This window comes from Paramormyrops kingsleyae, chromosome 21, assembly GCF_048594095.1.
Source record: "Paramormyrops kingsleyae isolate MSU_618 chromosome 21, PKINGS_0.4, whole genome shotgun sequence".
Lineage (NCBI taxonomy): Eukaryota > Metazoa > Chordata > Actinopteri > Osteoglossiformes > Mormyridae > Paramormyrops > Paramormyrops kingsleyae.
The window spans coordinates 18746001-18772443 of NC_132817.1; the positions used below are offsets into that span (position 1 = coordinate 18746001).

General features: G+C 49.2%; 1 protein-coding gene across 20 annotated transcripts in view; it reads right to left on the reverse strand.

The window, feature by feature from the left end:
* LOC111858807 (discs large homolog 1-like protein) overlaps positions 1-26443 on the reverse strand; it is a 116781-nt gene that overhangs the window by 77054 nt on the left and 13284 nt on the right. For 16 of the 20 annotated variants that reach the window (XM_023840910.2, XM_023840907.2, XM_023840906.2 and 13 more), the window contains exon 3: positions 25697-25863. In XM_023840910.2, coding sequence (XP_023696678.1) covers positions 25697-25863 — 167 coding nt within the window. Of the gene's footprint in view, positions 1-5057; positions 5265-18288; positions 18334-25696; positions 25864-26443 lie in introns of those variants that run through there. The other 4 variants (XM_023840917.2, XM_023840918.2, XM_072704226.1 and 1 more) reach the window with 2 other exon arrangements.

Below are 26443 nucleotides of genomic sequence, written 5' to 3' on the forward strand. Positions count from 1 at the left end.
CACACTGGAGCTGCAGCTTATTCTTCCAAACATTCTAGCTGGAATTTTATAGTAATCGGGGGACAAAAAAAACACCTATTGAAACAGTTTCCTATTACCCTAGAGCAGGGCTCTTCAAATCTGGACCTCGATTTCAAATCCAGGCCTTGTTTTCAGTTCTCCCAGGTAGTTACTGATTCTGATTGGTCAGAGGCTTCACACTGACAGGTAAAGGAAGGCTGGAAAACCAGCCGTGTCCGGACCTCGAGGACCGTGATTTGAATAACCCTGGCCTAGAGTAACACACAAATAAGTAAGTATTGCTCAAATAAGTTTTATTTTATCAAACTGTTCGTGTTGGCGAGTGAACAGGACATTGAGTATGAGAAATGCACAGTACAAATAAAATGTATTAATTATTATTATTATTATTATTATTATATGATAAGCTTCTCCAGGAGCGGGCAGGACAAGACTTAAAAGATGCGGGTTGGAGCAGAACAAAGTATGATGAACAGGTGAGTGCGTGACAGAATCTCGCGTGTGCGGGTAGGAGCGGGAATCTGCCCTGTGCAGACATCTAACACAGAGAGCAGACAAGACAGAAGAAGTCTTGCCTGAAATATTGCTGGCATTCATTCTTATGTACGCAGGTATGTTAGCGCAATTTGCCGATATTGCGGTCAGAAAAATGATCAAGGTCATCTCCATATATCGTCCGATAAGTCGATACCGTAATTATCGCGACAGGCCTTGCTAAGCCGTTCACTGCCATTTCACCTTGCATTCAGTCACTCATTCGGCAAAGCAAAGGCAACCTCATTGACTTACAGGACCTCTGCAGCCTCACCTTGTCATTCTGATGGCAACCCAGCGAGGATTGATGAGAAATCAATGAGGCCTTTTGCCACAAGGCCGGTCCTTGGCAGGGCGGGAAAAGGGTTTCAACCGAGAGTGACCTGAGGACCTAGACAGACAGCCGACCATGCCTGAAAGAGCAGACGTGGAGCCGGTGGAAGGGCAAGAGGTCAGCATGTGGCTTCGTAAAATATCTGTGTGCTGACAAGTAGCTAGATAGCTGGTACGAAAGACCGGCCCAATAGGAGCCATCACAGCAAGGCCTACTAAGACTTGTGATAGTCTGCTGTTCCACACGTCTGTGGTATTCCTCTGGCGGTGGTTTCCCAATAATATTTTCACAGTCACGGGGGACTGTCAAATCGTAAAACTGGTCACTGGTTTCAAGCCATCATTTTGATGAAAGACATAAGTAAGCTTTGAAGAATAATGGATGCAATCAGGACTTATGGATTAACACCTGATCAAGGCATCATAGTCATAATTATCGTGCAACTTAAGAAAGCATGCCGTTTCAGGACAATGCAAACTGCGCGTCTCAGGAATCCATCACCATGCCAGACTAAACCAGGACAGAGGAATGGTGCCAAAACCTTGAAGTTCTGACCTGGACTGGAGGACACAGCAGCGGTGAGGCTTGTGCAGACAAACCAATAAGCTTATCAATATATGCACCAGGCCTACTGGTCGGTTGTTTGCTTGGTGACGCTAAACCCGTCTGCATAATCACACACAGTGAAGCACCACTTCAAATAAAAGTTCGGCTGGTCATTTGAAACACAATGACATCCACAGCAAACAAAAAGCACGGCAAGTTGAAGGGTCCCCCCCCCCCCCCCCGAAAGGGAGGGCTGCGCATCCCGCAGCTGCGCCAGTCGCAGGCAGAATCCCGAGAAGGCATCGTGAGCGAGAAGCACCGGCACGATGAGAGCGAGCGAGCGAGCGAGAGACAGCGTGTACCTGTGACTAAACCAGGCGGGCTGCGGGCTGCGAGCCGACACACTGCCGCACACGACGCCGCTCACACACTCTGACCTCATCTGCAGAAGCGCCCACTGACTCCGTCATCCAGATGCTCTCCTTCACAGAAACCCAGCGCATCTCAGGTACCCGGAAGGCTTCCATGCAGCATTCTGTCTGCGCGATACACGTCGTACCTCATGCTTGCATACATGGGCCTAGCCTGCCAACATACAAGACACTCCAGTAGGCACAAGTAACAATAGACACTCGCTTTAAAAATTGATAATTGTGCTTTGGGGGGGCAGGGGGCATTAAAACGGCATCATTCTAGGAGTTGCCAGCATTTGGCTTGCAAAGAGAACTGGGGTGACTCTCACCCACGATTCCCCATCACTTCAGCACAGTCCACTTTAACTTTAACTTTCTTATAGGATCTTCCACATGTCATTTCATCTTCAGCGAGAGGCGCTATTTCTGCGTAACACCACTATACTTCCTCCTCTGAATCTGGGCAATGATTTGATGCACTGGGGACGTGGTTGAATGGCGGGAGCTCTGAGAGCAATGGATCCCGATGAGGAGGCCGGGCCTGGATCTGTGAGCAGGCCTGCTCTCACCTCACTGCAGGAGCCTCAGAATGTGAGCAGGCCTGCTCTCACCTCACCGCAGGAGCCTCAGAATGTGAGCAGTCCTGCTCTCACCTCACCAGAGGAGCCTCAGAATGCGAGCAGGCCTGCTCTCACCTCACCGCAGGAGCCTCAGAATGTGAGCAGGCCTGCTCTCACCTCACCAGAGGAGCCTCAGAATGTGAGCAGGCCTGCTCTCACCTCATCGCAGGAGCCTCAGAATGTGAGCAGGCCTGCTCTCACCTCACCGCAGGAGCCTCAGAACGCCAACTTATCCCACAGCTGCTGAGGGACTCCCAGCCTGGCGCAGGGCGTGACCCACTAAGAGCAGCGGCACGTCTCCGGGGACGGTAAAGGAGTGCTGAGCGGGGCGTGCAGCTAGGTCTTGTTCAGCATGCTACACGTGTGTGTGTGTGTGTGTGTTCCTCGTTCCATCCAGTCACTATAACTCAAGTGAATCCAGCTTAGCAAGTCTAACCTTCACCGAGGAGCTATGCAAAGTATAAATAACACACACACACACACACACACACGCGCTCCAGAACACAAACAGAATCAGGTGCTACAGGACGTGCTGTAAATTTTGATTGTATTAACCAAACTAGCAATCTTGTGCTTTCTGATAATACATTCTTTACTTTATTTGATCATTTGTCAAGTTTATATACACACACGGCATAATTATACATACTAATTAATCACAGCTTAAAGTTCAAAAGCTACAAACAGGTAATGATTCACTAAATGAAAATGAATGGATATCATTCATTTGAAGTGCTATCTACATAGGATTAATCCCAATGACATAATTTGTGACGAAAATCTATAAAATGTAAGCGATTCATTTAATTAGTAACTTCATAAAGCCTAATCGACAGGGCGCTCAGCTAGTCTGCGGAGCAACACACAGGTGGGCTGTAAGAACCAGGGTTGGGAAATGCTACACCAGTGCTTCCCAATCCGGTCCGCAGGGACCCACAGACAGTCCACGACATTGCTCCCGGTAGGTGCTGGGAGGGAGCAAAAATGTGGACCGTCTGGCAGGAAGCTTGGTGGAAGCAAAAACATGGACCGACCGTGGGTCCCCGAGGACCGGATTAGGAAACACTGTGCTACACGAAATCGATACATGACAAACCCAGGGTGTGCAGCCTGTGGGGTACATTCAGGAAAGACTGCTGATGTAACACACACACACACACACACACACACACACACACTGTACTGACAGCAGGACCTCTGAGAGACTCCTTCAGATTAGCACACTGGCTCCAGTGGGAGATTATCCCGCTTCCCCCTCGACGGCCCATTCCCGCCCCGCTTCAGAGTACGGGTGAGGCTGTGGGGGGGGGGGGACAGTCAGGGATGGCATTTACATCCTTACGTGCCGCTGAAGCCGAACCACGCTCCTGTAAACAGCCGGGCTTCCGGCACACCTTAAACAGCCGCAATCGGCGGCGGAGGGGCCACGCACAGCAGTCTGAACTGCGCTGGGCAGAGAGTATCAATCCACAGGCAGGCGTGGTCACCCCAGCGACCCTCCTCCGGAAACGGCATGTCCGGGTAGCCGAAAAGATTCAGTTAATGCCACCACAGCAGTCTGACGGCACTCACCGCTAACTAAATAGAGACCGTCTTTGTAAAAGCCGACGCAAATTTCATTTTGTGCCTTTAGATTAGAGACTTAACTTCAGTTATGAAATCAGTCGGCTTAGTGAGGACTGACTGAGTCAACCGGCCGCACAGAAATAAACGGCCTGGAATTTTCTTTCAGGGAACACAAACACATGACCTTAGCGAGAGACTTCTGACGGCAAAAAAGTGAGCTGAACTAGAGAAGAGAGGGTGATAGGAGAGGTGAGGTAGCACGGGGTCATCTGGACTGGCTCACGTTAGCAAAGCGAGGATGTTCTGGTTATGTAAAAGCCAGGCAGCCCTCTGCTCCGGCGGGCATCGTTCGCAGTCGGGCACTCCTGGCCTTGTGCCGTTGGAGCACCACAAACTCCTCACTTGGGGAGAACTTTAAGGGCAGGGGCAGGACGCAAGCTTTGGGTTCCGTTCGGCGGGGGCAGCACCACAGGTATAAACCCCCCCTCGGGGCTGAAGGGGAAGGGAACTCCTGGGCTGCCACACAACGAAGCAGAGATGAAAAGAAAAAAAGGATCCATGAAGGATGAAGCCATGGACCGGAACGCAAAGCATGGATTCTCCACACGCGCCAGGTGTTCAGGGAACCGCACCGGAGCGGCGATGCCATATGACAGAGCCGGTCGCCTCTCCCACATGCAGCCTTGCTATGCGCCAAGACGAAGGACTCTGCTGAGAATCGCCGGCAATTTGGCTGGACTAACGGGCAGGTGTCCGTACGGCACGGACTTTCAGCAAGACTGCTCCGATTTTAACTTTGCGCACAGCTATCCGAGGGACGAGCTGGCGGAAAGCCGTGCGGGCGGGAGCGCTCAGCTGACAGCTAGCGACCGGCTAACAGATCGGCGGGCAAAGTTGGGGCGCGCGGCTGTAGAGCTCGCCGGCTGCCTGATGTGCAACGTAAACACAGACAGCAAGAGAGGCAGGAAGAGAAAACAAAAGCAAAAAACGAAAAAAGTGCTCAACTGACTGGTCGTCACCCACCTTGCATCCAAACATCAGCGAGATGGTGCTGTTGGTGCACGCGACTTTGCAGTGGCATAACATAGGCGAGAAGCAATCCAAGTTTTTGATGCTGGGAGACATTTTCTCAGCTCCCGGGCACTTGAGCCTCTCGCAGATCGAGGTCCCGGCGAGATGCCGCTGGGAGCGCTGCTTGGCACCCGGGTTCGACATCCGCCCTCAGTCCTGGGCTCCGACCATGGCGGGGGGAAAAACAGCGGGGCTCTCGCCGCCTTCATTCAGCGAGCATCTCCCTCCCTTCAGCCGTCCTCCGGTCCTCGAGCGCGCGCGGGGGGGGGGGGGGGGTAGTGTGGGGGGGATCAGCGAGACTCGGCGGCGAGGTGCAGGCGAGCGAGCTTCGGAATAGCCATGCCAACACCGAGGGATCCGACAGGAGGGGGGGATCTCATGGCAGGCAGAGAAGCGGGGGGGGGGGAGGGGAGCGGGAAGGGGTGGGGGGGGGGGGCGGCGTCAAACCTCTGGCCGAACTCAGAGGCCGATCCGTCAGCGCTCGGCAGCGGGCTGAGGCAAAGCCGGTGCCATGGCTTCAGCGCATTCGACACGGTCTCTACATGCACGCGGCAGGGAGGGGGAGGCAGGGCAGGCGAGAGAGAGAGAGAGAGAGAGAGAGAGAGAGAGAGAGAGAGCGAGAGAGAGAGGCGCGGGGGGAGGGGCAGGCTGATGCCGCGTGGGGCTTTATCGCACGGACCGCTGGAGACACACTGTGCTGCCTGCCTGGAAGGGAGCTCTGCATTACCAGAAATGATAGTGAGTGAGGGGGCTGAGGAAGAGAGAGGCTGAGATTCTGGAGGCTGTTCAGGAGGGAGAGCGGGGATGGAAAAAGGGATATTGGAGTGCTTTATTTATTTGCTACCTAATCTGTTTACATATGCATGTGTGTGTGGCGGGGGGGGGGGGGATGGGGCGGTTGGTCGCTTAGGGCTCCAATGAGCTGCAGTGGCTGTGACCTCTGGCACCCACTTCCCCTCAGACTTTGAGATCCAAAACAAGGCAACGTGCAAGAACCATCTAGCAGGTCCAAGCAGAGAGAGGGAGAGAGAGAGAGAGAGAGAGGAAGAGAGAGAGGGGGGAAAATAGGGAGAGAGAGGGAGATGCCGCTCAGCCCCTAACTAGATGCGGAGAGGTGGGCGGGGGAGTGAGTGCACGAGGCAAACCCAGCACATCCGCGTCCTAAAGCACTGACAGCCAGCCCGTACCAGCCTGGATCAGAGAGAAATGCCGGCTCCTAGCTTCCCCGAGCGCCCGGCAGGAGGACGGCAGGAGGACGGCAGGAGCCCGGCAGGAGGACGGCAGGAGGACGGCAGGAGGACGCCTGTCTCCCCACAGCCTCCTCCAAAGGGGACACGCGCTTCCGCTTTATGGTGTCGAGCCTCCAAACAACCCAGACTATCGGTTTGTTATGCAGATGCTCAAAAGAGAATGACTCCAATGTGGGCGACCTTTAAAATAAACACAGCCCACGCTTTTCGTGCCGAAGGAGACGGGGGTGCTTGTGTGACCCCCCCCCCCCCGAGCGAGGTGCTCTTCAGCACCTCCGCCATCCTGAGTGGGCCTCGGCACCCGCCTTCCTGCTGGCTGCCCCCTCACTCCCCACCACTGTAAATCAGCTGAGCGCAGTGACAGCGGTTACATCATAACCGTTCTCCGGCAGCTGCTGATGCAAGGGGGGGGGGGGGGGGGGGGGCGGCACACGATCCCAGCAGACAGATCGTGGCTGACGGCCCTCACTGGTACGCTGTGCTACAGCCTTTGCCACCACGCCCCTCTCCAAGACGTAGCAGTCGGTTTAATGCTGTGGGCTGTACGCTAAAACGGGCCAAGCAAGAGGGCACCCCTGCCCACTCCTTGCCAGTCCTCCTGCTCGATCTGTGAACACATGCACTGACCACTTCTGTGCCAAGCCATGTGTATATCGCTCCAGACTAGAAAGTCTCATGACAGCCACTGTCAAACCACCATGACACTCAAAGTCCCGCCATCGGCCCGGCGCGGGCCATCGGACTGCATTTTCGCCGGAAACGTGGAGGCGGACTGCAAGCCCGTCCTTACAGACACATTTATAGCTCCGAACATCAAGCGTGATGAATGACTGGCACTCATGTCTGCGATCAACAGGACAACGCATCCCGTATGTGATCTGTTACCAGCCGCTAGGATAAATCACAGCAGGAAAAGGCATCAAGCAAATATTCACTGTCCTAAAAAGTCACGGAGAACATCTTCCTGGTAATTAAGCACAAAAAACCATGAGGCATAAGTATGCACTGCTAGCAAGGGCTTCACCACAAACATGCATAAGCCATTCTGTCACTGACATGAGCTAGCCTTTAGCTGCGGACCCGCCAATTACAGGGTTGTTGGATCTAAAGTGGTATTACGGACCAGCAAAAGGGACCTCTCCTTCCAGTTGGGAGAGAGGGAGAGAGAGAGTGTTGCTGCCAGACAGGTATTTTAATCAGTTTTCCATTCCCATAGCCAAGGATCGTGGGCGCCTTTCTCCAGCCAGCCATTCGGCCCAGAAATGAGACTAGCACGACGGTGAACAAGCAAATGAAGAAGAAGAGGAGCAGAAGGCAGAAGCGATCGCCTCCATCTCAGGCTGACAGCAGCAAGGCAACAAAGAAGCAATTTCCACCACTTTGCCCATACCCCATCTCAAATGGTGCACCACCCCCCCCCCCCCACCAAACCCAAGCAGGGAGGGGAAGCCACAACGTGTCACGATAATATGCCAGGAGTTCACACGTTTCATTGTGCCAAAGCTGGCACGCTTCATTAAGACACAGACTGAATGTACTCTACCTTCTGGCAATCCTAACCCTAACCCTAAACCTAACCCTGAGCCCAGGGTCGGTGCTGGGTAAGTCATATAGGTGCCGATCTGGCAGCAAGTGGTCCAGTCTGACAGGCCTCTGAGCTGAGGGAGAGACTTATTTCCTCACTATATTTCACTAGTGTGCTTCACTAGTGTTGGAGCTGGACAGATTGCCGAATAACAAGAACGTGTCACACTGTAGCCTATAGAAGTGCCGGGTGACACCGACCCAGGGACGTCGGCCCGTGAATCCCGCTCACACAAACGGGCCGACTGTCGCCTCTGGGCCACCTTCGCGCACTCAGCACTTTCCTCTCGTCTCCTTCGAGATTTATCTCCATATCGGAGCCAGGGCGTCTATCTCGATGGCGGAATGCTGAGTGGCGCTGATGACGGGGAAGATGAGGGCTCCAGCACATGGGGAGGGGGGGGGGGTTACTTCTGGATCCCGAGCGAGCGGTAGTGAGTCCGACTTCACAAGCTGCCATTGTCTTATTTCGGCTCGGAATCTATTAAGTGAGGATTCCCATGTCCGTCCCAACTTTTAAGGACGCGCAAAGTCAAAAGAGCGACTGGGCGTAGCGAGGAGGTTCCAGTTCGCTGGGCTCGGACTCCAGAGCTGCAGGTGGGAAGCAGAAGACTGGTGCTTACTCACACAATCACCTGCACCGACACGTGGGGGCAGTTCCATGCTCTGCGCTGTTGCCTACTGCTGCCGAATGTCATAGAGTAACATTACATGCAGTGAAATACTAGACAGCCATCACGGCCCAAGGTAGTACACAGAGCAGAGGTATACGGTGAAGGGCCATCGGTGCGCGTCACAGCGCCACAAAGCGCGTGTGGGGGGGGGGGGCTGTGTGCTCTGGACCTCCTCAGAGCCAGGCAGGCAGGCGTGTGACTCATGCTCTTTCTGCAGAGGCAGCTGAAGGCAGCCATTCAACAAGCGCCTCCCCCCCCCCCCAATGTGGGGGTGCAGTCTCATGCCGTACTTCCCTCTCACGCTCTGCTACCTCACCTGGGATGCACAAGCGGATGAACGCACACACACACGCAGCAAACAACCTGTAGAGTAACACACCCACTTCAGATCCTCCTGGTACGATTTTTGACAAGTGGAACATGGCTGCGAGTATGTTAAACTGAGAGCTAGGAAATCTCCTCCATAAACCTCAGGAAAATAAACTGTTCATGGCAGAAAAAGAAAAAATGGGAAAGAGAGATGGGATGGAATTGAAAGAGGGCATTTAGCAACGACTGAATGAGCTAAGATTTCCACCTTAAGGCCAGACCATCTGCGTATCGAGACGTTCTGACCCAGTGATAGCTGGGCAACAAAACCAGAGCCTCCACAGAGTTTGCCAGCCAGCCAGATCACTGGGGGACACAGCAGAAATGGGGCTGGGCTCTGAAGGTTGTTGGCAAGGTCATGCACCACGACTGGTGACTGAGCGACACTTAAGGCTGTCCTCCTAACGAAAGCGAGGCCTCCCTACCTCACCAGGGCCTCCCGTCTCTCTCACGGAACGCCCGGTGACTGCCCGACCCCCTCCAGTGCCAAATACCAGCCGTCACGACGACGGCTCCTGCTGCATCGTCCTTGGTGTCTGTGCCCGACGTCGGCCGCCCACCTCCAACACCTCACGTGGGCTGGAAGACGCCCGTTCATTACCGAGCGGTTTGAAGCACGAGTTATGACAGCTGGAAACAGTGACCAACTCCCACGGTCGAACCAGGAGGTAGACGACTTCAGGAAAAAAAAATCTGCCTTGAAAAGTGTAAAGCGCAGGAGCAAACTGAATACTAAAATACAAAATACTGCTAAAGCTACTGCGCATAAATCATAATAAAAGCACATCAGATTCCCATAACCTTCAGTAACGCATGCTAGGGAACCCCTGAATGGGTTTTTCCATTGACTTGGGAGGATGTGGACAAAACGAGGTGTCAGCACTGCACAGGGGAGACCCCCTTAGACTGGTAGGATGTGGACAAAACGAGCTGTCAGCACTGCACAGGGGAGACCCCCTTAGACTGGTAGGATGTGGACAAAATGAGGTATCAGCACTGCACAGGGGAAAGCCCATTAGACTGGTATGATGTGGACAAAACGAGGTGTCAGCACTGCACAGGGGAGACCCCCTTAGACTGGTAGCGCCATGTGTCACAGTGAGCATGGCCAGCTCACCCATCCAACTGCCCAAAGTCTCAAGCAAGCTCTGCTGGAGGAGAACCGTTTTATCCTCTATGCTCTTCTGATGACTGCCACCTTGTGGACAAAATAAGACCTGCCCCCCCACGTTGACAAATGAAATCAACACCACCCCTCAACAAACACTCGCAGAGCTTCAATTTCAGCCGCAGAAGTGACACAAACAATGAAGATATTAATTGAGGGGATTCCCTGAAATGTACAGAAATCATTCACTGGAACTTCCTTCCATGGTCTACTTTCAGGAAAAGTTCTCCCTTTACCCCAGCAGAGGGCAGTATTGCACTCTTCACATATTTCCACATGCACACACATATACACTACAAGCTATACATCACTAAACTCGAAAAGAAAGATGATTAAGCATAGTCATAGCCACATAGCCTCAAAGAATCCTGCAGTATAAACACAGCAAATACGACACAGACCCCTAGATGAAGAGTCAACATAAACAGCCAAATTCTGGCACCACTTCTGCAATTTCACCTTTAAACTTCATCAGGCCCCTAAGCTCTGTTCCCCTGCTGGTATAACCTTCAGGCCTGGCGGACAAAGAGTACCCCCCCCCCAGGCCACTGCGTGAGGCTCGAGCTACCCCCTGAAAGGCAGGGCAGAGGTGATTGGGCCTGGAATCTATATCCCTCCAATCCCCCCCAATCCCCCCTATATCCAGCCAATCCGTACCACAGAAACGGGAGACACACGGCAGCATGGATACAGTGCTGAGGAACTCTGGGGAACATCAGCGAGAAAAGAACCCAAGTGGGGGTCACCTGTTGCCCCCCACCTGAGAGGGCATGATGGGAAAATCACTCGCATACTTTGCAATCTGAATATCTGAGATGTAGTCAGGAGGTTGCATCAGGGAAAAATACACAGTCTTCAGAACACCCACATGGCAGGACGGCACATAAGCTTTGGAAGAGATGCAGCGCTGGGTGTGGGGATCAGTCCCATGCTCCGAGACCTCAGCTGCGCAGACAGCAGTCTGACACCAAGGCAGACAAATGACCCCCCTACACAAACCTATCACAAGAGCAACTAAAGTTAATGTTCTCATTCGCTAACACAATTTTAAGCAAATCCACTATTCGGTTCCCCACATCACAAAGGCAGGTTATTTAGAAGCCCCGGTCGCGACAATGCATCTTACTCCCAGCACAAAAAGACAGCCAAACTATTCCAGTGACGAACATTTTCTCTTCCACACAGGTCATCACCTGACAAATATTTCTGCTGGAGCAGCACATTTCTAACCATTTTTCTGGCAGACAGAATGCCTGTGTTTATGAGGCTGAAAACTATCAACCTTGCTGGAATACCGAGCAAGAACCATTTCAACAGCAACCACAACAGAGTGGCGGAAATTCACAGTCGTTTTCCTAAAGACCTCCAAAATGATAAGAATTACAATCAGCTTTTAATTGGAATCTACTTCACATTTCTTGATCTGCCAAATGTGTGTCAGTGCCTGGCATAAAATCATAGAACTGAGAGAAAATACACAATCCAGTGCTAAGGAAACAGACGGAGTTCCACATCAGTGTCGTAATGTTCAAAAGCAGTCATGGGACCACAAGCACAAGGGACAAAATTCCGACTTTTATCAGATTGGGCTTTTTACCATAAAGCTGCAGTTAGGTGCAGTTATAGATCGTCGGGGAAACATTCAAGAGGAGCCTCATGTATTGTATGCAACAGAAAAGTATGAACGAGTTTTCCCCCACTCTCTGCTCCTTCAATAATCAATAAAAAAGCAGAAAAACACCAAGTTCAGTACAGGCAGGATTGGGGGGGGTGTACAAACGCGGCCATCGGTATTTTATGCACTCTCCAAATCGGCATTGTAGAGAGTCCCACGCTAGGAGGGACAAATCACAAAACTTCGGCACTAATGCGAAGACTAACTGGCAGAAAAAAAAAATCCATCCATCCATCCATCCATCCATCCACCCATGCATGCATCTTCTGTAACCACTTGTCCTATTCAGGGTCATGGGGGGTCCTGAGCCTATCCCGGAGACAGCAGACAAGGCAGGAAACAACCCAAGATGGGGCTGTTTTGTAATAATATAACTTACAATATACAGTATGATTAATTGAGAAGACATGACAGTCACTGTTCTGGATTTTTTTCCAAACAAATACAATGTGATGTATTTAAAGATAAGAGGTGAACTGATGTTAAAAAAAAAAATGCTTTATCATTCAACTTGTTCTGAAAGCAATTACACACATTAGTTGGGGTTCTGTTGTTAAAGGCTTGACCACAAACCACTCCATGACTTCTTCACTGTATTGGAAAAACAGAATTTACCCCAGCACTGCAAGAAACTGGATCGAAGAAACCTATAGAAAGTGGCTGAACACGGCAGATAGTTATTTATAAAGATCAGGGGAAAAGGCGCGGTCTGACTTACAGTGCCTATAATTTTTGGTTTAGGTTGAGACACTACCAGCTTCTTTGCAACATTTCACATCAAATCACAGCGCAGCACGTGGTGTATAAGAGGGATGTGACAGTTGTTTCACTTTGGAGCAAAGCACCACACCTAAACTGCACCAGTCAAATAAAACAATCAATACAGCAGCAGAAATGACTGGCTAGTACTAACACTGCCATCTGCTGGTCAGTGCGAGACACTGTCATCGGGCCCCTTGCACATCACCACACGTGTTTCCCATGGCGAAACATCACCTTCCCTGGTCCTGATGCTGGCGTCGCAGCAGCAGGTTAAGGGTTAATCACAACCCATCAGCTGCAGCAAAACTCCTGAAGGCTGTGCAGGTTACTCAAAGGTTACTCACTCAGCGTGACCTTGGCCGCCTGCGTACATTGACAGGCAATATACGCGATGACCCTCACTTGGGGGCACCGCGAAGCCGGCGACTGCAGCCGAGCCGTGACAGCGGCGGTGCTGAGTCACAGGATACTGGGGACAGAGGACACACGCGGTGACCTACTACACTCACAACACCACGGCTCCCCCTGCAGGGGAGGGAATGCGCTGCAGGGCCCAGGCGGTGCTTAATCATACAGCAGGTGTTGTGCACTTACTCTCTCAAGGCACGGGAGAGCGGGAGAAAGAAGGGGGGGGGGGCTCCTCAAGGACTCTGCGTTCTCAGTTATAATTAACTATACAATGCATCAAACAGTCCTGGACCCATTCCCAGCTGTTACGGCCGGTAAGTCGTTATGGCGACACCTACATAGTCACCAGGCCTCTGCAGTTTCTGGGAACGGACCGCGGAAGCCAAGCATGCCGCTCTCTGCCAGCGCCGGGGGCTCCGCACCTGTCGCCCCGCGCACGCCCAAGTCAGAGAGGAGCAGACGCCGCTCGAACCGCTCCCGGGTGGGGGCGGGGGGACCGGCGGGGTCTGTGACAGCCGGGCCTTTAGGGGGCGACAGTGGCCACTGGCACCCGGGAATCCTCTGATCAATATGCAGCGCGAGGAGGACGAGCAGAGCGAGAGGAAGGTCACTGGAGACGCCCGCAGGGTGGGAGTTGGGGGGGGGAGGGGCTTTCATGTGTCGCACGTCTGCAGTGCAATGCGGTGAAACCAATGTATCATCTCCACTCTAATATTACTAATGAAGATAATACTGATTAGGGTCGGATTCTGGACACTCCAGGGCTCAGCCAGCTCTCAGGGCTCGGCCGGCTCTCAGGGCTCGGGCCGGCTCTCAGGGCTCGGGCCGGCTCTCAGGGCTCGGCTCGGCTCTCAGGGCTCGGCTCGGCTCTCAGGGCTCGGCTCGGCTCTCAGGGCTCGGCTCAGCTCTCAGGGCTCGGCCGGCTCTCAGGGCTCGGCCGGCTCTCAGGGCTCGGCTCAGCTGACTGCTTTACTGATTAGGGTCGGACACTGGACACTCCCGGGCTCAGCCAGGTCTCAGGGCTCGGCCGGCTCTCAGGGCTCGGGCCGGCTCTCAGGGCTCGGGCCGGCTCTCAGGGCTCGGGCCGGCTCTCAGGGCTCGGCTCGGCTCTCAGGGCTCGGCCGGCTCTCAGGGCTCGGCTCAGCTGACTGCTTTACTGATTAGGGTCGGACACTGGACACTCCCGGGCTCAGCCGGCTCTCAGGGCTCGGCCGGCTCTCAGGGCTCGGCCGGCTCTCAGGGCTCGGCCGGCTCTCAGGGCTCGGCTCAGCTGACTGCTTCATCGCTCCTCAGTTCAGCAGGGCAGAGCACGATTCTGTCAGTATGCGACACGCGTACATCTAACTGATGGGATACAGCTGTGTGATGGGCTGGCACACTCTCCTGAGTTATTCCCTGCCTTGTGCCAGTAGCTTCCGGGATAGACTTTCAACCTGGAAAAGAACAAGTGGGTACAGAAGGTGGATGGATACAGAAAATGGATGGATGGATGAATGGATACAGAAAAAAGATGGATGGATGGATACAGAAAATGGATGGATGGATGGATGAATGGATACAGAAAATGGATGGATGGATGGATGAATGGATACAGAAAATGGATGGATGGATGGATGAATGGATACAGAAAATGGATGGATGGATGAAATAGAAAATGGATGGATGAATGGATACAGAAAATGGATGGATGGATGAATGGATACAGAAAATGGATGGATGGATGAATGGATACAGAAAATGGATGGATGGATGAAATAGAAAATGGATGGATGGATGAATGGATACAGAAAATGGATGGATGGATGAATGGATACAGAAAATGGATGGATGGATGAAATAGAAAATGGATGGATGGATGAATGGATACAGAAAATGGATAGATGGATGAAATAGAAAATGGATGGATGGATGAATGGATACAGAAAATGGATGGATGGTTGGATGAAATAGAAAATGGATGGATGGATGAATGGATACAGAAAATGGATGGATGGATGAAATAGAAAATGGATGGATGAATGGATACAGAAAATGGATGGATGGATGAAATAGAAAATGGATGGATGGATGGTATGATACAAGCAAATTTAATAATAAGGCACTACATGACCCTAACCCCCAAAAACGTGCCAGATTGTGGAGTTCTGCTGCAGCTGATGGGATGTGATTCACCCCTAACGAGCCACCGCAATGTCAGCAACTGGACCAGGTAATGTGCAAGGTGCCCAATGAAAATGCCGCACACTGACCAGCAGTGTGCGCTCATGACACCACAGCACCCCCTACAGGGGAGAGGATGCGCCTTAGTCAGCCCTGGGAACCCCCCCCCCCTTCACTGAGCTGAACTGTCTGGCCCATCTGTGTGGTTTGATACATAAGACAACAGGAGACAGAGCAGCCATGAATTTCTGTAAAGCACTTCAAACAAACCCACCCATCCATCCCATCAAGGATGATTCTGCACTCGCACGCGACAATCTATAGCTACCAGTTCATCTGAACAATGTCTCTGAACTGCAGGGGAACAGGAACACCAAGGGCATATCTACACAAGTAAGGGATCGTGGTGGCTGACCTTAAGCACAGAAAAATTACATTTGCATCAAATACTCAAGAACCAGGGCGCTTAACATTGCCACAAGAGAACAGGGAAAGGAGGGAAAGGACCTAACCAGCGGTAAACCCTCCGAAAACTAGGTGACCACTAGTCAAGCAGAGCAGCCCCAACCACACACCATGGGATCACTGAGCGCTAACAATCACTGACAGGTTTATCCCACTTCTAAGCCAATCAGTGATTGACAGTGCTCAATAAACCTCACCCACCGCATGTTTCTCCCGTCACCACAAAACGTGAGTCACAGTAGGAAGCATCAGCAGAAAGATAATAGTGCTTTATTCAGTATTTTGTTCTACAGATGGATTCTCATTGTTTTTTTGTTTTTTTTGGATGTGGGTTTTTATGAATGGAATCCGTGCTTTTCATTATTGGCTTTCAAGAAAACAAGCTGGACGAAATCAAGCGGCCTCTCGGTAACAGCCAATCCGAGCAGAGCAGCGTTTGAAAAGTAAGCGGAAGGCCACCCAATGGTCAGTCATTAGCTCAAGGTCATGCGGATGCTAAAGACACAGTAGGGAACGGCCTGATGCACCACACAACTGACCACCCAAAATCTAGGTACTAACCCAGCAAACCTTCTACATTGCTAGAAATTTACAATCAGGAAAGAGCAACTTCTGGAGTCAGAAGTAAATACTCCTTGCAAAATGATAATGTTTATAAATGAGGATGTCGCCATCGAGTTCTTTGATGGCAACAACAAAGCCAGGGTCAACTCATCCAAGCCTATTCCAGGCACCTCGAATCATTTCTTCCACTCGAGTAATTCCATAAATGTCTGGTATATGACATACATGATTATACTGTCTGCAACCTCCTCTCATAACCAAGTAGTACTGATGAAAAGGACCCCACCTCATACTCAAATCAGAGAGAGTCAACAAAAGAGCCAGAATCCAGATTGGAGAAGCACCGTCAGTCTGAAGCTAGCACCTCCTTGGGACAGGCTCGCACAGGAGTCAGCCAAGATACCCGACCCATTTTAATCCCTCCCTTCACGGGGGGAGCAAAACTAACGATGCTCATCTACTGCCATTTTCCTCATCAATAGCTGATGAGAGGTGGGGGGGGGGAGACAAACAAATATCGCACAGATGTTGCCTCACCCCCCAGCAGCTCCCGATTAATGCAAATAGCACGGTTCAAACCATTATGTGGACTTCCCTTCTAAGGCAAGCCAAACAAGAGCAACACGAGCGAGTACCAGGGCTCAGATTACACATCTGAAGCCAAAACGAAGACGCAAAGAGGCGTTGCAAACAATATCAGGTGAAAGTAGGATGTACTGAACACGATGTCCAAAGGTACAAATTCATAAAGGGACGTAAACGATCTAAGGAGAGAGAGCAGCCAATCAAATGAGCCTTATTTTCAAGCAGGCAGCTTAATGGGCGCAAGGACTGTGACTCACGGGTGCGTAACCATACCGAAATGACTCAACCCTCATTCCCTCAATAATGCTACCTTCTTCCAGCTGTTACTAACAGCATGAAACACAATGAGCCCAGCAAACACACAGAAATGTTTCCAGGATGGGACTGGATCTTTGTCTCTTAGTATATTATGAAAGATTGTGGACAGGCATAAACATGGGCAGCTAAAAGCAAACTATAGTAAAATGTGATGCAACTGCTTCAGCACAAGTAAATGAAACTCAGACCAAGGGGCCAAGTACCTGACTGCTAAAACTGAGTATTGGTTGTTGCCTTTGAAGGGTCCCACCGTCAGCCAAGTTTCAGCAAACGTGCCCAGTCCAGCAGACAGTTTCCAGCCCTAAAAACCCTTCCCAACCCATCAGACAGTGAAAGCAAGAGCAGTTTGGATTTCAGGTACCGGGTCACTGGCTCAGGATCCACGTGGCGAAGGCAGCCCATGGACACAGAGAGATGACAACTGACGCCGAGATGGATTAGCTTGCTCTCACAAAGGCTCCTCGCAGAACAATCTCCTGACTCCAGTCATCCGACATAAAAGATCTCTCCCAAAGCAATTAACAATTAAAACACCGGCTGACAAAACCATCAGAATTTCACAGAATGAGAATGACTTGATTTTTACGGAAAGTGTTTTCAAAAGCAGCCGGCCCAGTGTGCCACTGATCCACAGTTTTAAAAACCCATTCATTGGTGCACAAGTGCTGTCAGTCAGCATTAAAAGGGAAAATAAAAGGCTAAATGTCATATATGCTGCATTATGCATTACTTTCAGACGGAGAGTGGCACAGATGCTCCTCACGTATGGAGTCAGTTTTAAAAAAAAACTATACAAACTTAAATATTCACCAAGAAAAGCTGAATATAATGCAGTAATACCATATTTTAACCTGAACAACTTTGCTGAACTTCATTAAAGCTTGCACTACTTGCCTGTGAACCTTAAATCTTCTAAATGGTTTAATTGAACAAAGAATTTTAGTGCTGTTTTGTTACATTATTTTAATCAGACTGATTAAAATGCTATTTAACAGCAAATATTGTCATAGTTTACATAGTAATCTACTAAAAGCCTGACCTAGGCACAAGATACTATGAATGTTACATTCATAATAAATATGTCTAACAAGGAAGAGCGTCATCAGCGGCTGAAGAAGAAAACTATTAATCGCGCCAATAAATAAAAAAGAAATGGCACTTCTACGGTACTATAAGCGGATTATTTAACGCTCGACCTTACCTTTGTGGTGACAATGCACAGACAGTCCATCCTCGGCAGGGGTGCCGGCTCGGTGCTCTCAGCATCTCATTTCGCTGGAAACGGTGACGATGCCGACGGAAACGTGCGCGCACGGGAAAGCAGAGAGCGCGGACCGAGAATCGGGTCCCGAAGAGAGTGAGGCGGAGCGAGCCGGGGGCGCCCGCGCACCATCTCCTGTTTCCCCGTACGTGGTCGCGGAGCTGCCGCGTCTCCGTCGCGGAGGTAATATTATAACGCGACCAAGGACGAAAGTCGCCAAACCGCGCCGTCCCTATAGCCACATGTCCTGGCGGTCGCACGCCGCCTCCTTAACCCTGTATATACAGTTGCGATGCTAAATCCCCAACTTACTTTCTATACTCGCAGCAAGTTGCCGGCGAAAAATAAATGAATAAATAAATACAACGCTTAATTCTACTAAAGCGATAGTACAAGGCATTCCTTAAGTTAAACTTTGCAAATATCAAAAAACGTAATTGTCATCGTTTTAAAAGTATTTCATTTAATGCTTAATGCAGGGTTAAGACGCCGCACAAACATTAAAAGATGCAGCGTTTGCTATTTTATGCGAAAATGCAACAAATATTTAACTGTAACAGTTAATTATTTCTATCGAATTTGTTCACCGCGACCACGTCCAGATTAACTAAATGGCACACAGGCATTATGTTATGAGGGGGGGGGGGGCAAGCAAGTTTAGTTACGCAGTTATCTTAGTGATCCATGGAAAACACCATCAACTACCACTGAATCGAAAGGCTTTACGGAAGCGCCGTTCTGCTATTTGCGCTACCTGGAGTGCTTTCCGTGAGGACGACTTACGCAAAAAAAAAGCGTGGCAGGCCGCCACAGGAAGTGCGCATGCATGCGGACACACAACGAGGAACGTAGAAGGGTCGATTCTCCAAACTGCATGTCTTAGGACTACAGCAGGAAACCAAACTACCTGAAGGAAAGCCACAGACCACAGGGAGAACATGCAAACCAGCATTCAAAGTCCCAACCCTGGAGATGTGGGGGACAGTCCTGCTCACAGAGCCACCATCACGCGCCGTTTTCTGTTCACTATGCACGCCAGTGTCCCAACATCCATGCTGTCAAACGAAATCACACTTGAAAGATCTATGGATTTACAGAAAGTACAGAAATACAGAAACACAAAGCTTAACTATAAGTAGCAAGGAGTATACCAATGGTCCAAATCCGTACCCCAAATACTTATCATCAATGACATTTTTGTACAAGTTTATCAATTTGACTGACTTTTTATTATTCAACTAAATGAGGGAAGCGATGAAATGTCAGCTAGCCAGATCACCCAAGCAGGTGACTCGACAAGATTATTTTTGGGGGGATTGTCACACGTGAGGGGACAGGTAACATTTGTTACTCTCATCTGCTTTCCCGCGGACAATGAACTGCACACACAGCAAAAGTTCTTGCTCAGCAAGAGGCGCTATGGACCGAAAGTAGAACAGGCACATCTGTACTGAGTGGGTGTGTAAACCAAACCACTGGGTAAAAATATCACATTTGGTGCAGTTTATATTCGGCAAAAAAAATAAGGTCCTGTCAAATCGAATTCCAGTAACTATGCAAATTTCAGAATGAGCAGTAATTAAAATAAATGATTAATGAAAAGATGGAGCTCCACAATGCACCAAATTAAACAAAACTGCATTGTGTTAAGTCATGAGTAATGCTAGTAATTAGCTCTCTGTAGGTTATTGGGGGAATGTAGGAGATGTTCTGACTAGTAAACAGATCATTCTGCATTTCTATCAAAAATAACACTGCTGTGCCCTAACGAGTCGTTATAATAATGTAAGGATATAACCAACAGAACAGGTTGGAAAGAGCCACTTTGTGAATAAGAACTGGTTCTGCGTGGTGGCAAAAAGATCCACAGGAGACACAGCGACGGGAGGATGGAACGGGGCGATTTTATTTATCATCCTCAGGCAAAATGGCAGACATCTTGTGCTGCATACAAAACTGCTTACATTCTCTCTCTTCCTGTAACACACCGCAAACTGGCCTCATGTGAGGTGAGGGACTTGGCTGCCGATTACACCCCTTCCCGAGAATATCCATGCCCTCCCCGCGTCTCACGCGCTCCCAGGGAGTCGTCAGGTCCACGAGCGACTGTCGGACAGGGTGAGCGGTTTCTCGCCTTCCTTTATGTTCGCATGGTTCCACAGAGGCTGGGATGGACACACGAGCAGGAAACTGAGATTCCATTAAGTGAAAACCCCTGATATTGCACAGGAAAGCCAGCCGGTTCACGGTACCCGCTGCAGGTTATTCAAGTCTGCTCAGAAAAACCAAAGGAAGCCCCCCCCCCAAAGAGAACACCAGGGAGACAAGCAAAGGCACACGAAGAGGGTCTTGAAGGGCTTCTGCCGGGTGTTTCTTCACATTGGTCTGAATTGGACACGCAACTGTAGCCAAACCAGGAAATGGGTTCAATAATAACATTTATATCTAGATAAAAGAGACCATCCAAAATCTCTCTCCATTATTCCATAATAACCAACACCACTTAGATCAGAGAAGCACAACTCCATGGTTAAAATCAACCACTGCCCCCAACATTGACTGGATCTTACTGGCCCAAATTCTGCTTTATCTTTATAGGGGGTGACTGTCAGAGCACAGACCCCACGTTTGTCAGGAGATGCGCAAACCTGAGAAGAAAACAAATATCAGTATATAAATGGGGCAGGTAATGGAGTATGTTTTATGCGGGGGGGCCTCCACATGTCATCAGGAGAAGAGCTGAGTAGAACACGGGGTTGAGAAGAGGAATGAGACCACTAGTCATGTTCTGCCCACACCGGGGAGATGAGGTCACAAGGCATGCTCCGCCCACACCATGCAGCTGAGGGTGACGACATCACAAGGAATGCCCCGCCCACACCATGGGGCGGCAGGAGATGAGACCGCCAGGCATGCGGCTATGGGAGGTGCCCCGTCCCAGTGACACCATACTTACTTGTTCGGCTCTGGAAGACAAAGCTTTTTCTAGCGCATGTAGTATTTCGTTTAGGAGGGGGGAGTCCTAAGAGCAGGAAATTTCATACAAAGGGAAAAGGAGAAGAAAAAAAGTAATTCAAATCAGAGGCACAGTTACAGTAGGAGATTAACAAAACCACTTAAATGCAATTCAGTCTATTTGCATTCTTTCAATTAGAGATGTGCAAACAAAACAATGAAACGATTCCCCCGAAAGGAAACGCCAGAAACCACGATGACGGATTTAGCTTCCTTTCCTTTCAGAGGACAATGAGTAATACCAAATGGATCCAATTCTGTCCGAGCAACCAAGAAATTTCAAATACAAGACCCATGATAAACACATGCTTCATGTTTGCATGACATGGTACGACGACGAAATGTCGACCTCAAACAGCGAATGAAACAGTACGCGATTTAATCAGCTAGGTGCCATAAAGCCCTATTTCCAAAAAAGTTCTGTAAAATGTAAATAAAAATAGAATGCAATGATTTGCAAATCATATAAACCCATATTTCCTGAATATAGAGCAAAGACAACTTATCAAGCGTTGAAAGTGAGAAATATTCTTGTTTTATGATAGATACATGCTCAATTTGAATTTGATGCCATCAAAACGTGTCAAAAAACTGGGAAAGTTGTGTAATGCTAAAACAAAACACCTGTGGCCTGTACTACGAAGCGGGGTTACTGGTGTAATCGGGGTAACTTGTCGGATTTAAGGTAGTCTGTAAGTGAATGAATACGAAGTCCATTTAAACTGTGGTACCTTAAATCCGACAAGTTACCCCGATAAGCCAGTAACCCCGCTTCGTAGTACAGGCCACTGGCTGAATCTCTCATAACTGATACTATTAGTTGGCAACAGGTGAGTAAGATGACAGGGTATAAAAGGAGCCTCTCAGAGAGTCTCTATGCAGAGAAGATGGGGAGGGCTTCACCTCCCTGTGAAAGACTGCATGGGAAAAAAGTGCAACAATTTAATGACGTTCCTCAAAGAATTTGGGGATTTCAGTATCATTAAAAGATTCAGAGAATATGGAGAAAACTTTGTACACAAGAGACAAGGCCAAAAACCAATATTTGATAGCCGTGATCTTCGGGTCCTCAGGCATCACTGCATTAAAAACAGACATGATTCTACAGTGGAAATCACTGCATGGGCTTAGGAACAGTTCCGAAGACCACTGTTTGTGAACACAGCTCGTTGTGGCCTCCACAAATGCAGGATGAAGCTCTACCATGCAAAGTAGAAACCATATTTGAACGTGATCCAGAGACACCGCAGATGTCTCTGGGCCCGAGCTCATTTAAGATGGACTGAGGCAAAATGTTATGTCCTGTGGTGTGATGAATCAAAATTTCAAATTCTTTTTGGAAATAGTGGATGCCGTGTCCTCCGGGCTGAAGAGCAGAGGGACCATCCAGCTTGTTATCAGTGGACGGGTCCACGGATCCATGATGGTATGGGGGGGGTGCATTAGTGCCCTTGGCCTGGGTAGCTTGCACGTCTGGGAGGGCACCATTAACACTGATTTACAAACACATTAGCACCGATACATACAGGAATCGGAGCGACATACGCTGCCATCCAGATTACGTCTTTTTCCAGAGACGGCCTTGTATATTTCAGCATGAATTATGGGATTTGTAAATCACTGCATTCTGTTTTACATTTTACACAACGTCCCAAAGGGTTATAAAGTGGACAACTACTAACCACAATATACCCTAGACTAGTACAAGGTACAAGTAAATGGCAGCACAGCAAATGGTACTGCAGCTTTAAGAGGACAAGATGGTCAGAGATGAGCTTTGGCCTTAAATAAGCGTATCCTTCTGTGAATTCCTGCACTCTAAACAAGGCATGTACACGACTGCGATAGTGACATTCTTGTGCAGAGAGATGGAATCGCCAGTCTGCAGCCGCTTTTTGCGGTCAGGTGGTCTGCCACGCCCACCGTTCTCCAGGAGCATAAACATAATCAGTCAGAAAGCTCCGGGACCCAGAAGATCCCGTGGCTAGCTGCGGGGTTCCCGGCACTGCCCAGTAAATCAGGACCAGGCAGAGAGCTACCAGCGGCCTTGGGAGGGAACGCCGAGTGCCTGCATTAAAACTACAGGTTCAAAAATCAGGAGCTGCTGAGGTGTTGGTGCCAGCCTCTGGCATTTGCAGTCAGCTGAGCATGAAGTTTACCAGCATGGCACTGGGATGGCACTGGGTGGGCCCCCTTCAGCATCACCCCTGGCCTCTCACCCAACGTACAGCCAGCCAATGGGCATTAAGCTCGCTCGCTCTCCGGCTCTTCAGATCAATTAACTTATCCTCCTCACTTCGTTTCTGAGCCTTTCTGCTCAAGCTGAATATCTGTTATCAAGCCCCTTGATATTTCAAGTGTCTCACTGCCAAAGTAGTTGGGGGGGGGGAATCCGCACTGAAATCCCAAAGATGAATAAAAAGATCTCTATGTACCGCAATTTGTTAAATCAATAAGAAAGATTGAATCAGTACTAACAGTTAAATAAGTATACCCTTGTGAAAAGAACTTGCTGCTCAGCTAAAATGTGCTGTGTAAACTAGAATGATGCCCATTACATAGAGGTGAACAGCATGTTCTTGAAAATGGAAAAATTGCCTTTTTTTCCATGCATTTTGCAAACCACACCCTTCACCATCCTTTCGGTTCCTTCAGGAGAGAGTGACCACAGAAAGCAAAAGGCCCGGATCTACTCCTGCAGAGGACAGACCAGTAACAAGGTAATCTCACTCCTAATCACTGCTGGCACCCGAGGCAGAGAAAATCACACGCCTCACATTAAGCACACACTGACGGACGCCTTCACAGGGAGTGAATCAATAACGCACACAATGGATGATCGATATCTCAGCGTGAATAAGGCGTCAGCTTCGCACTCGGGGATTTCTGAGTGGTCACTTCGCAAACTCTAAGTGTTGTGCTTGTCATCACATGAAACACCGAATGACTGATATTACATTTCATAAGCAGCAGGATGAAAAGCTGCCAAGTCATAATTCAATTTCACCGTTCTCAAGGGTATTGCACGGGAAAAAGTCAGGCGATGGCAACGTCGTCCGCATTTAACAACCGGGACAAAGAAAAGGGGGGGGGGGGGCAATTGATTTGTAACATTTTGTCGAGTAATCCATTCTCCTCCCCAAAGACAGGGACCCACAATCCTGTACACATTTAATTTGTGGGAACAGAATTTGAAAAGAAATCATCTTGTTTAGGGCACTGCAGCAAATCTAATCCAAACACACAGGAAGATTATATAATGGACTTGAGAGGCCAAATGAGTATGATATTTAAAATAAAATAAAATAAATGAGGCTGTACGAGTTTGAAAATGCTACATTAATTCTGCTGTCTGCATTTCCTCTAGAGAATTCTAAACTCAAGTGAATAACAATCAACTGTCTATCTCTGACGGTGCAATTTGTCTCAGTTCTAAACCAATGAAGCCAAAAAAATTAACTCCACCTCCTCATTTTAATCAAATAACACAGAGATGGTCTGTGGCTCCAGCTAAAACGATGCAATGACATGACACAGAAACGGGGGGGGGGAATGAAGATGAAGATGATCACCAAGCTACCAAAGTGTGTCATGAGAGTTACTCTAAACACTCCGTAAGAACACACCAAGCACGGCTTCGTCACGTGACAAGCTATACGTACCTTCTTAAAGATCTACGCCACGGGGAACAAATCTCTCAACACTGACTAATTGCGATGAAAGACAGAAACACAGAGACACTTTGACATCAGTAAATAAACAACTGTCATGGAGTAGGTTTCTCTCAAACGCTGCTGTTCGTTCCTTACAGCAGCTGCTGTAGAACATGTAAACCAGCACAGCCAGATGCCATGCAGGGTTAATAACTGGGAGCCCACTGAACTTTCGTAACCTGTAACCGAGACTGAATGTGGGCCGAGACAGAAAGCCACGCTACACTGGCAAAGAGTTACAGCCCAATTAGGCCCAGACTGCTTTTCAGGGACATCGTGAAAAAGAAAAGACGAAATTAATTGCAAGGAAAAAATGCCTGCAGAACTGACCACCTTGTGGTACCGTTTCCATTTAACTTTTATGGACTTGAAATGCTAAAGATAGCGGGAATGATTTATTTTTCAAAAAAATAACTGGGATAACTGGGATGCCTAAAGGGACCAGTGGCCAAAACCGCCCTATGATCCCAACAGTTGTCTGGGCTAAACATACGGCATGCCGCTCTTGGAGGACCGAGAAAAATGTAGCATTAGCAAATAGCATCTCAATGCCACTGCTGTTAATTTCCTGCTACCTACAGGGCAGGCCGGTCTCGGGACTGGGGCAGCTTGTCACATACCTCTATACTGGTGCTAATGCTGCTGGGCTGGGTTTCTGATGTCACGGTCGTGCTCTGAAGGCTGGAGAAATCCCACAGGTTCACAGAGGCCGTGGGCTCAGCCGGTTTGGGAGACTCCACACATTTCTCACTGTCCAATAAGGTCACTTCATAAAATTCTTGGATATCTGTAAAAGGGGAAGAGGAAGAATTACAATTTTCCTATTATTAGTATAAGACTTATGGGAACAGCAGCAAAGAACCTTCATTTCACTAAATCCCTCATTGCTGTTCTTAAACCCATGAGAAATATACTTTAAGTAAAATACCAAAATGCATAAAAGGCAGCATTAGAAGCTGCATTGCTTCTGACAGAGTATGATGAGACGCTATAATAAAATCAACTTAGTTTATAAATGCTTTCCATCACTGCAAGTTCAGCTGAATGATCATTGTATGCTTAATGACCCATAATCATGCAATTAGTGCAGGTAAGCAGGCCGTGCATCATGTCAGGATGAGGAACTGGGCTCAGAAAGCAGCGTCTAGGTGACGGGGGGGGTCTGAGGCAGTCATTGACATCTTTTCAGGGTCATTGGGTTACAATTACACCAAGCGGCTGGTTGATTCCCAGCCACTCATCTAAACAACACATGTTCCACCACAAACACAACCTTCAACACTAAAGGTTACAGTAAATAAAGCCCAGAAACTGGGGGAGAGAGAACTGTGGTGTGATATGACAATTATTTATATACTTAAAATCTA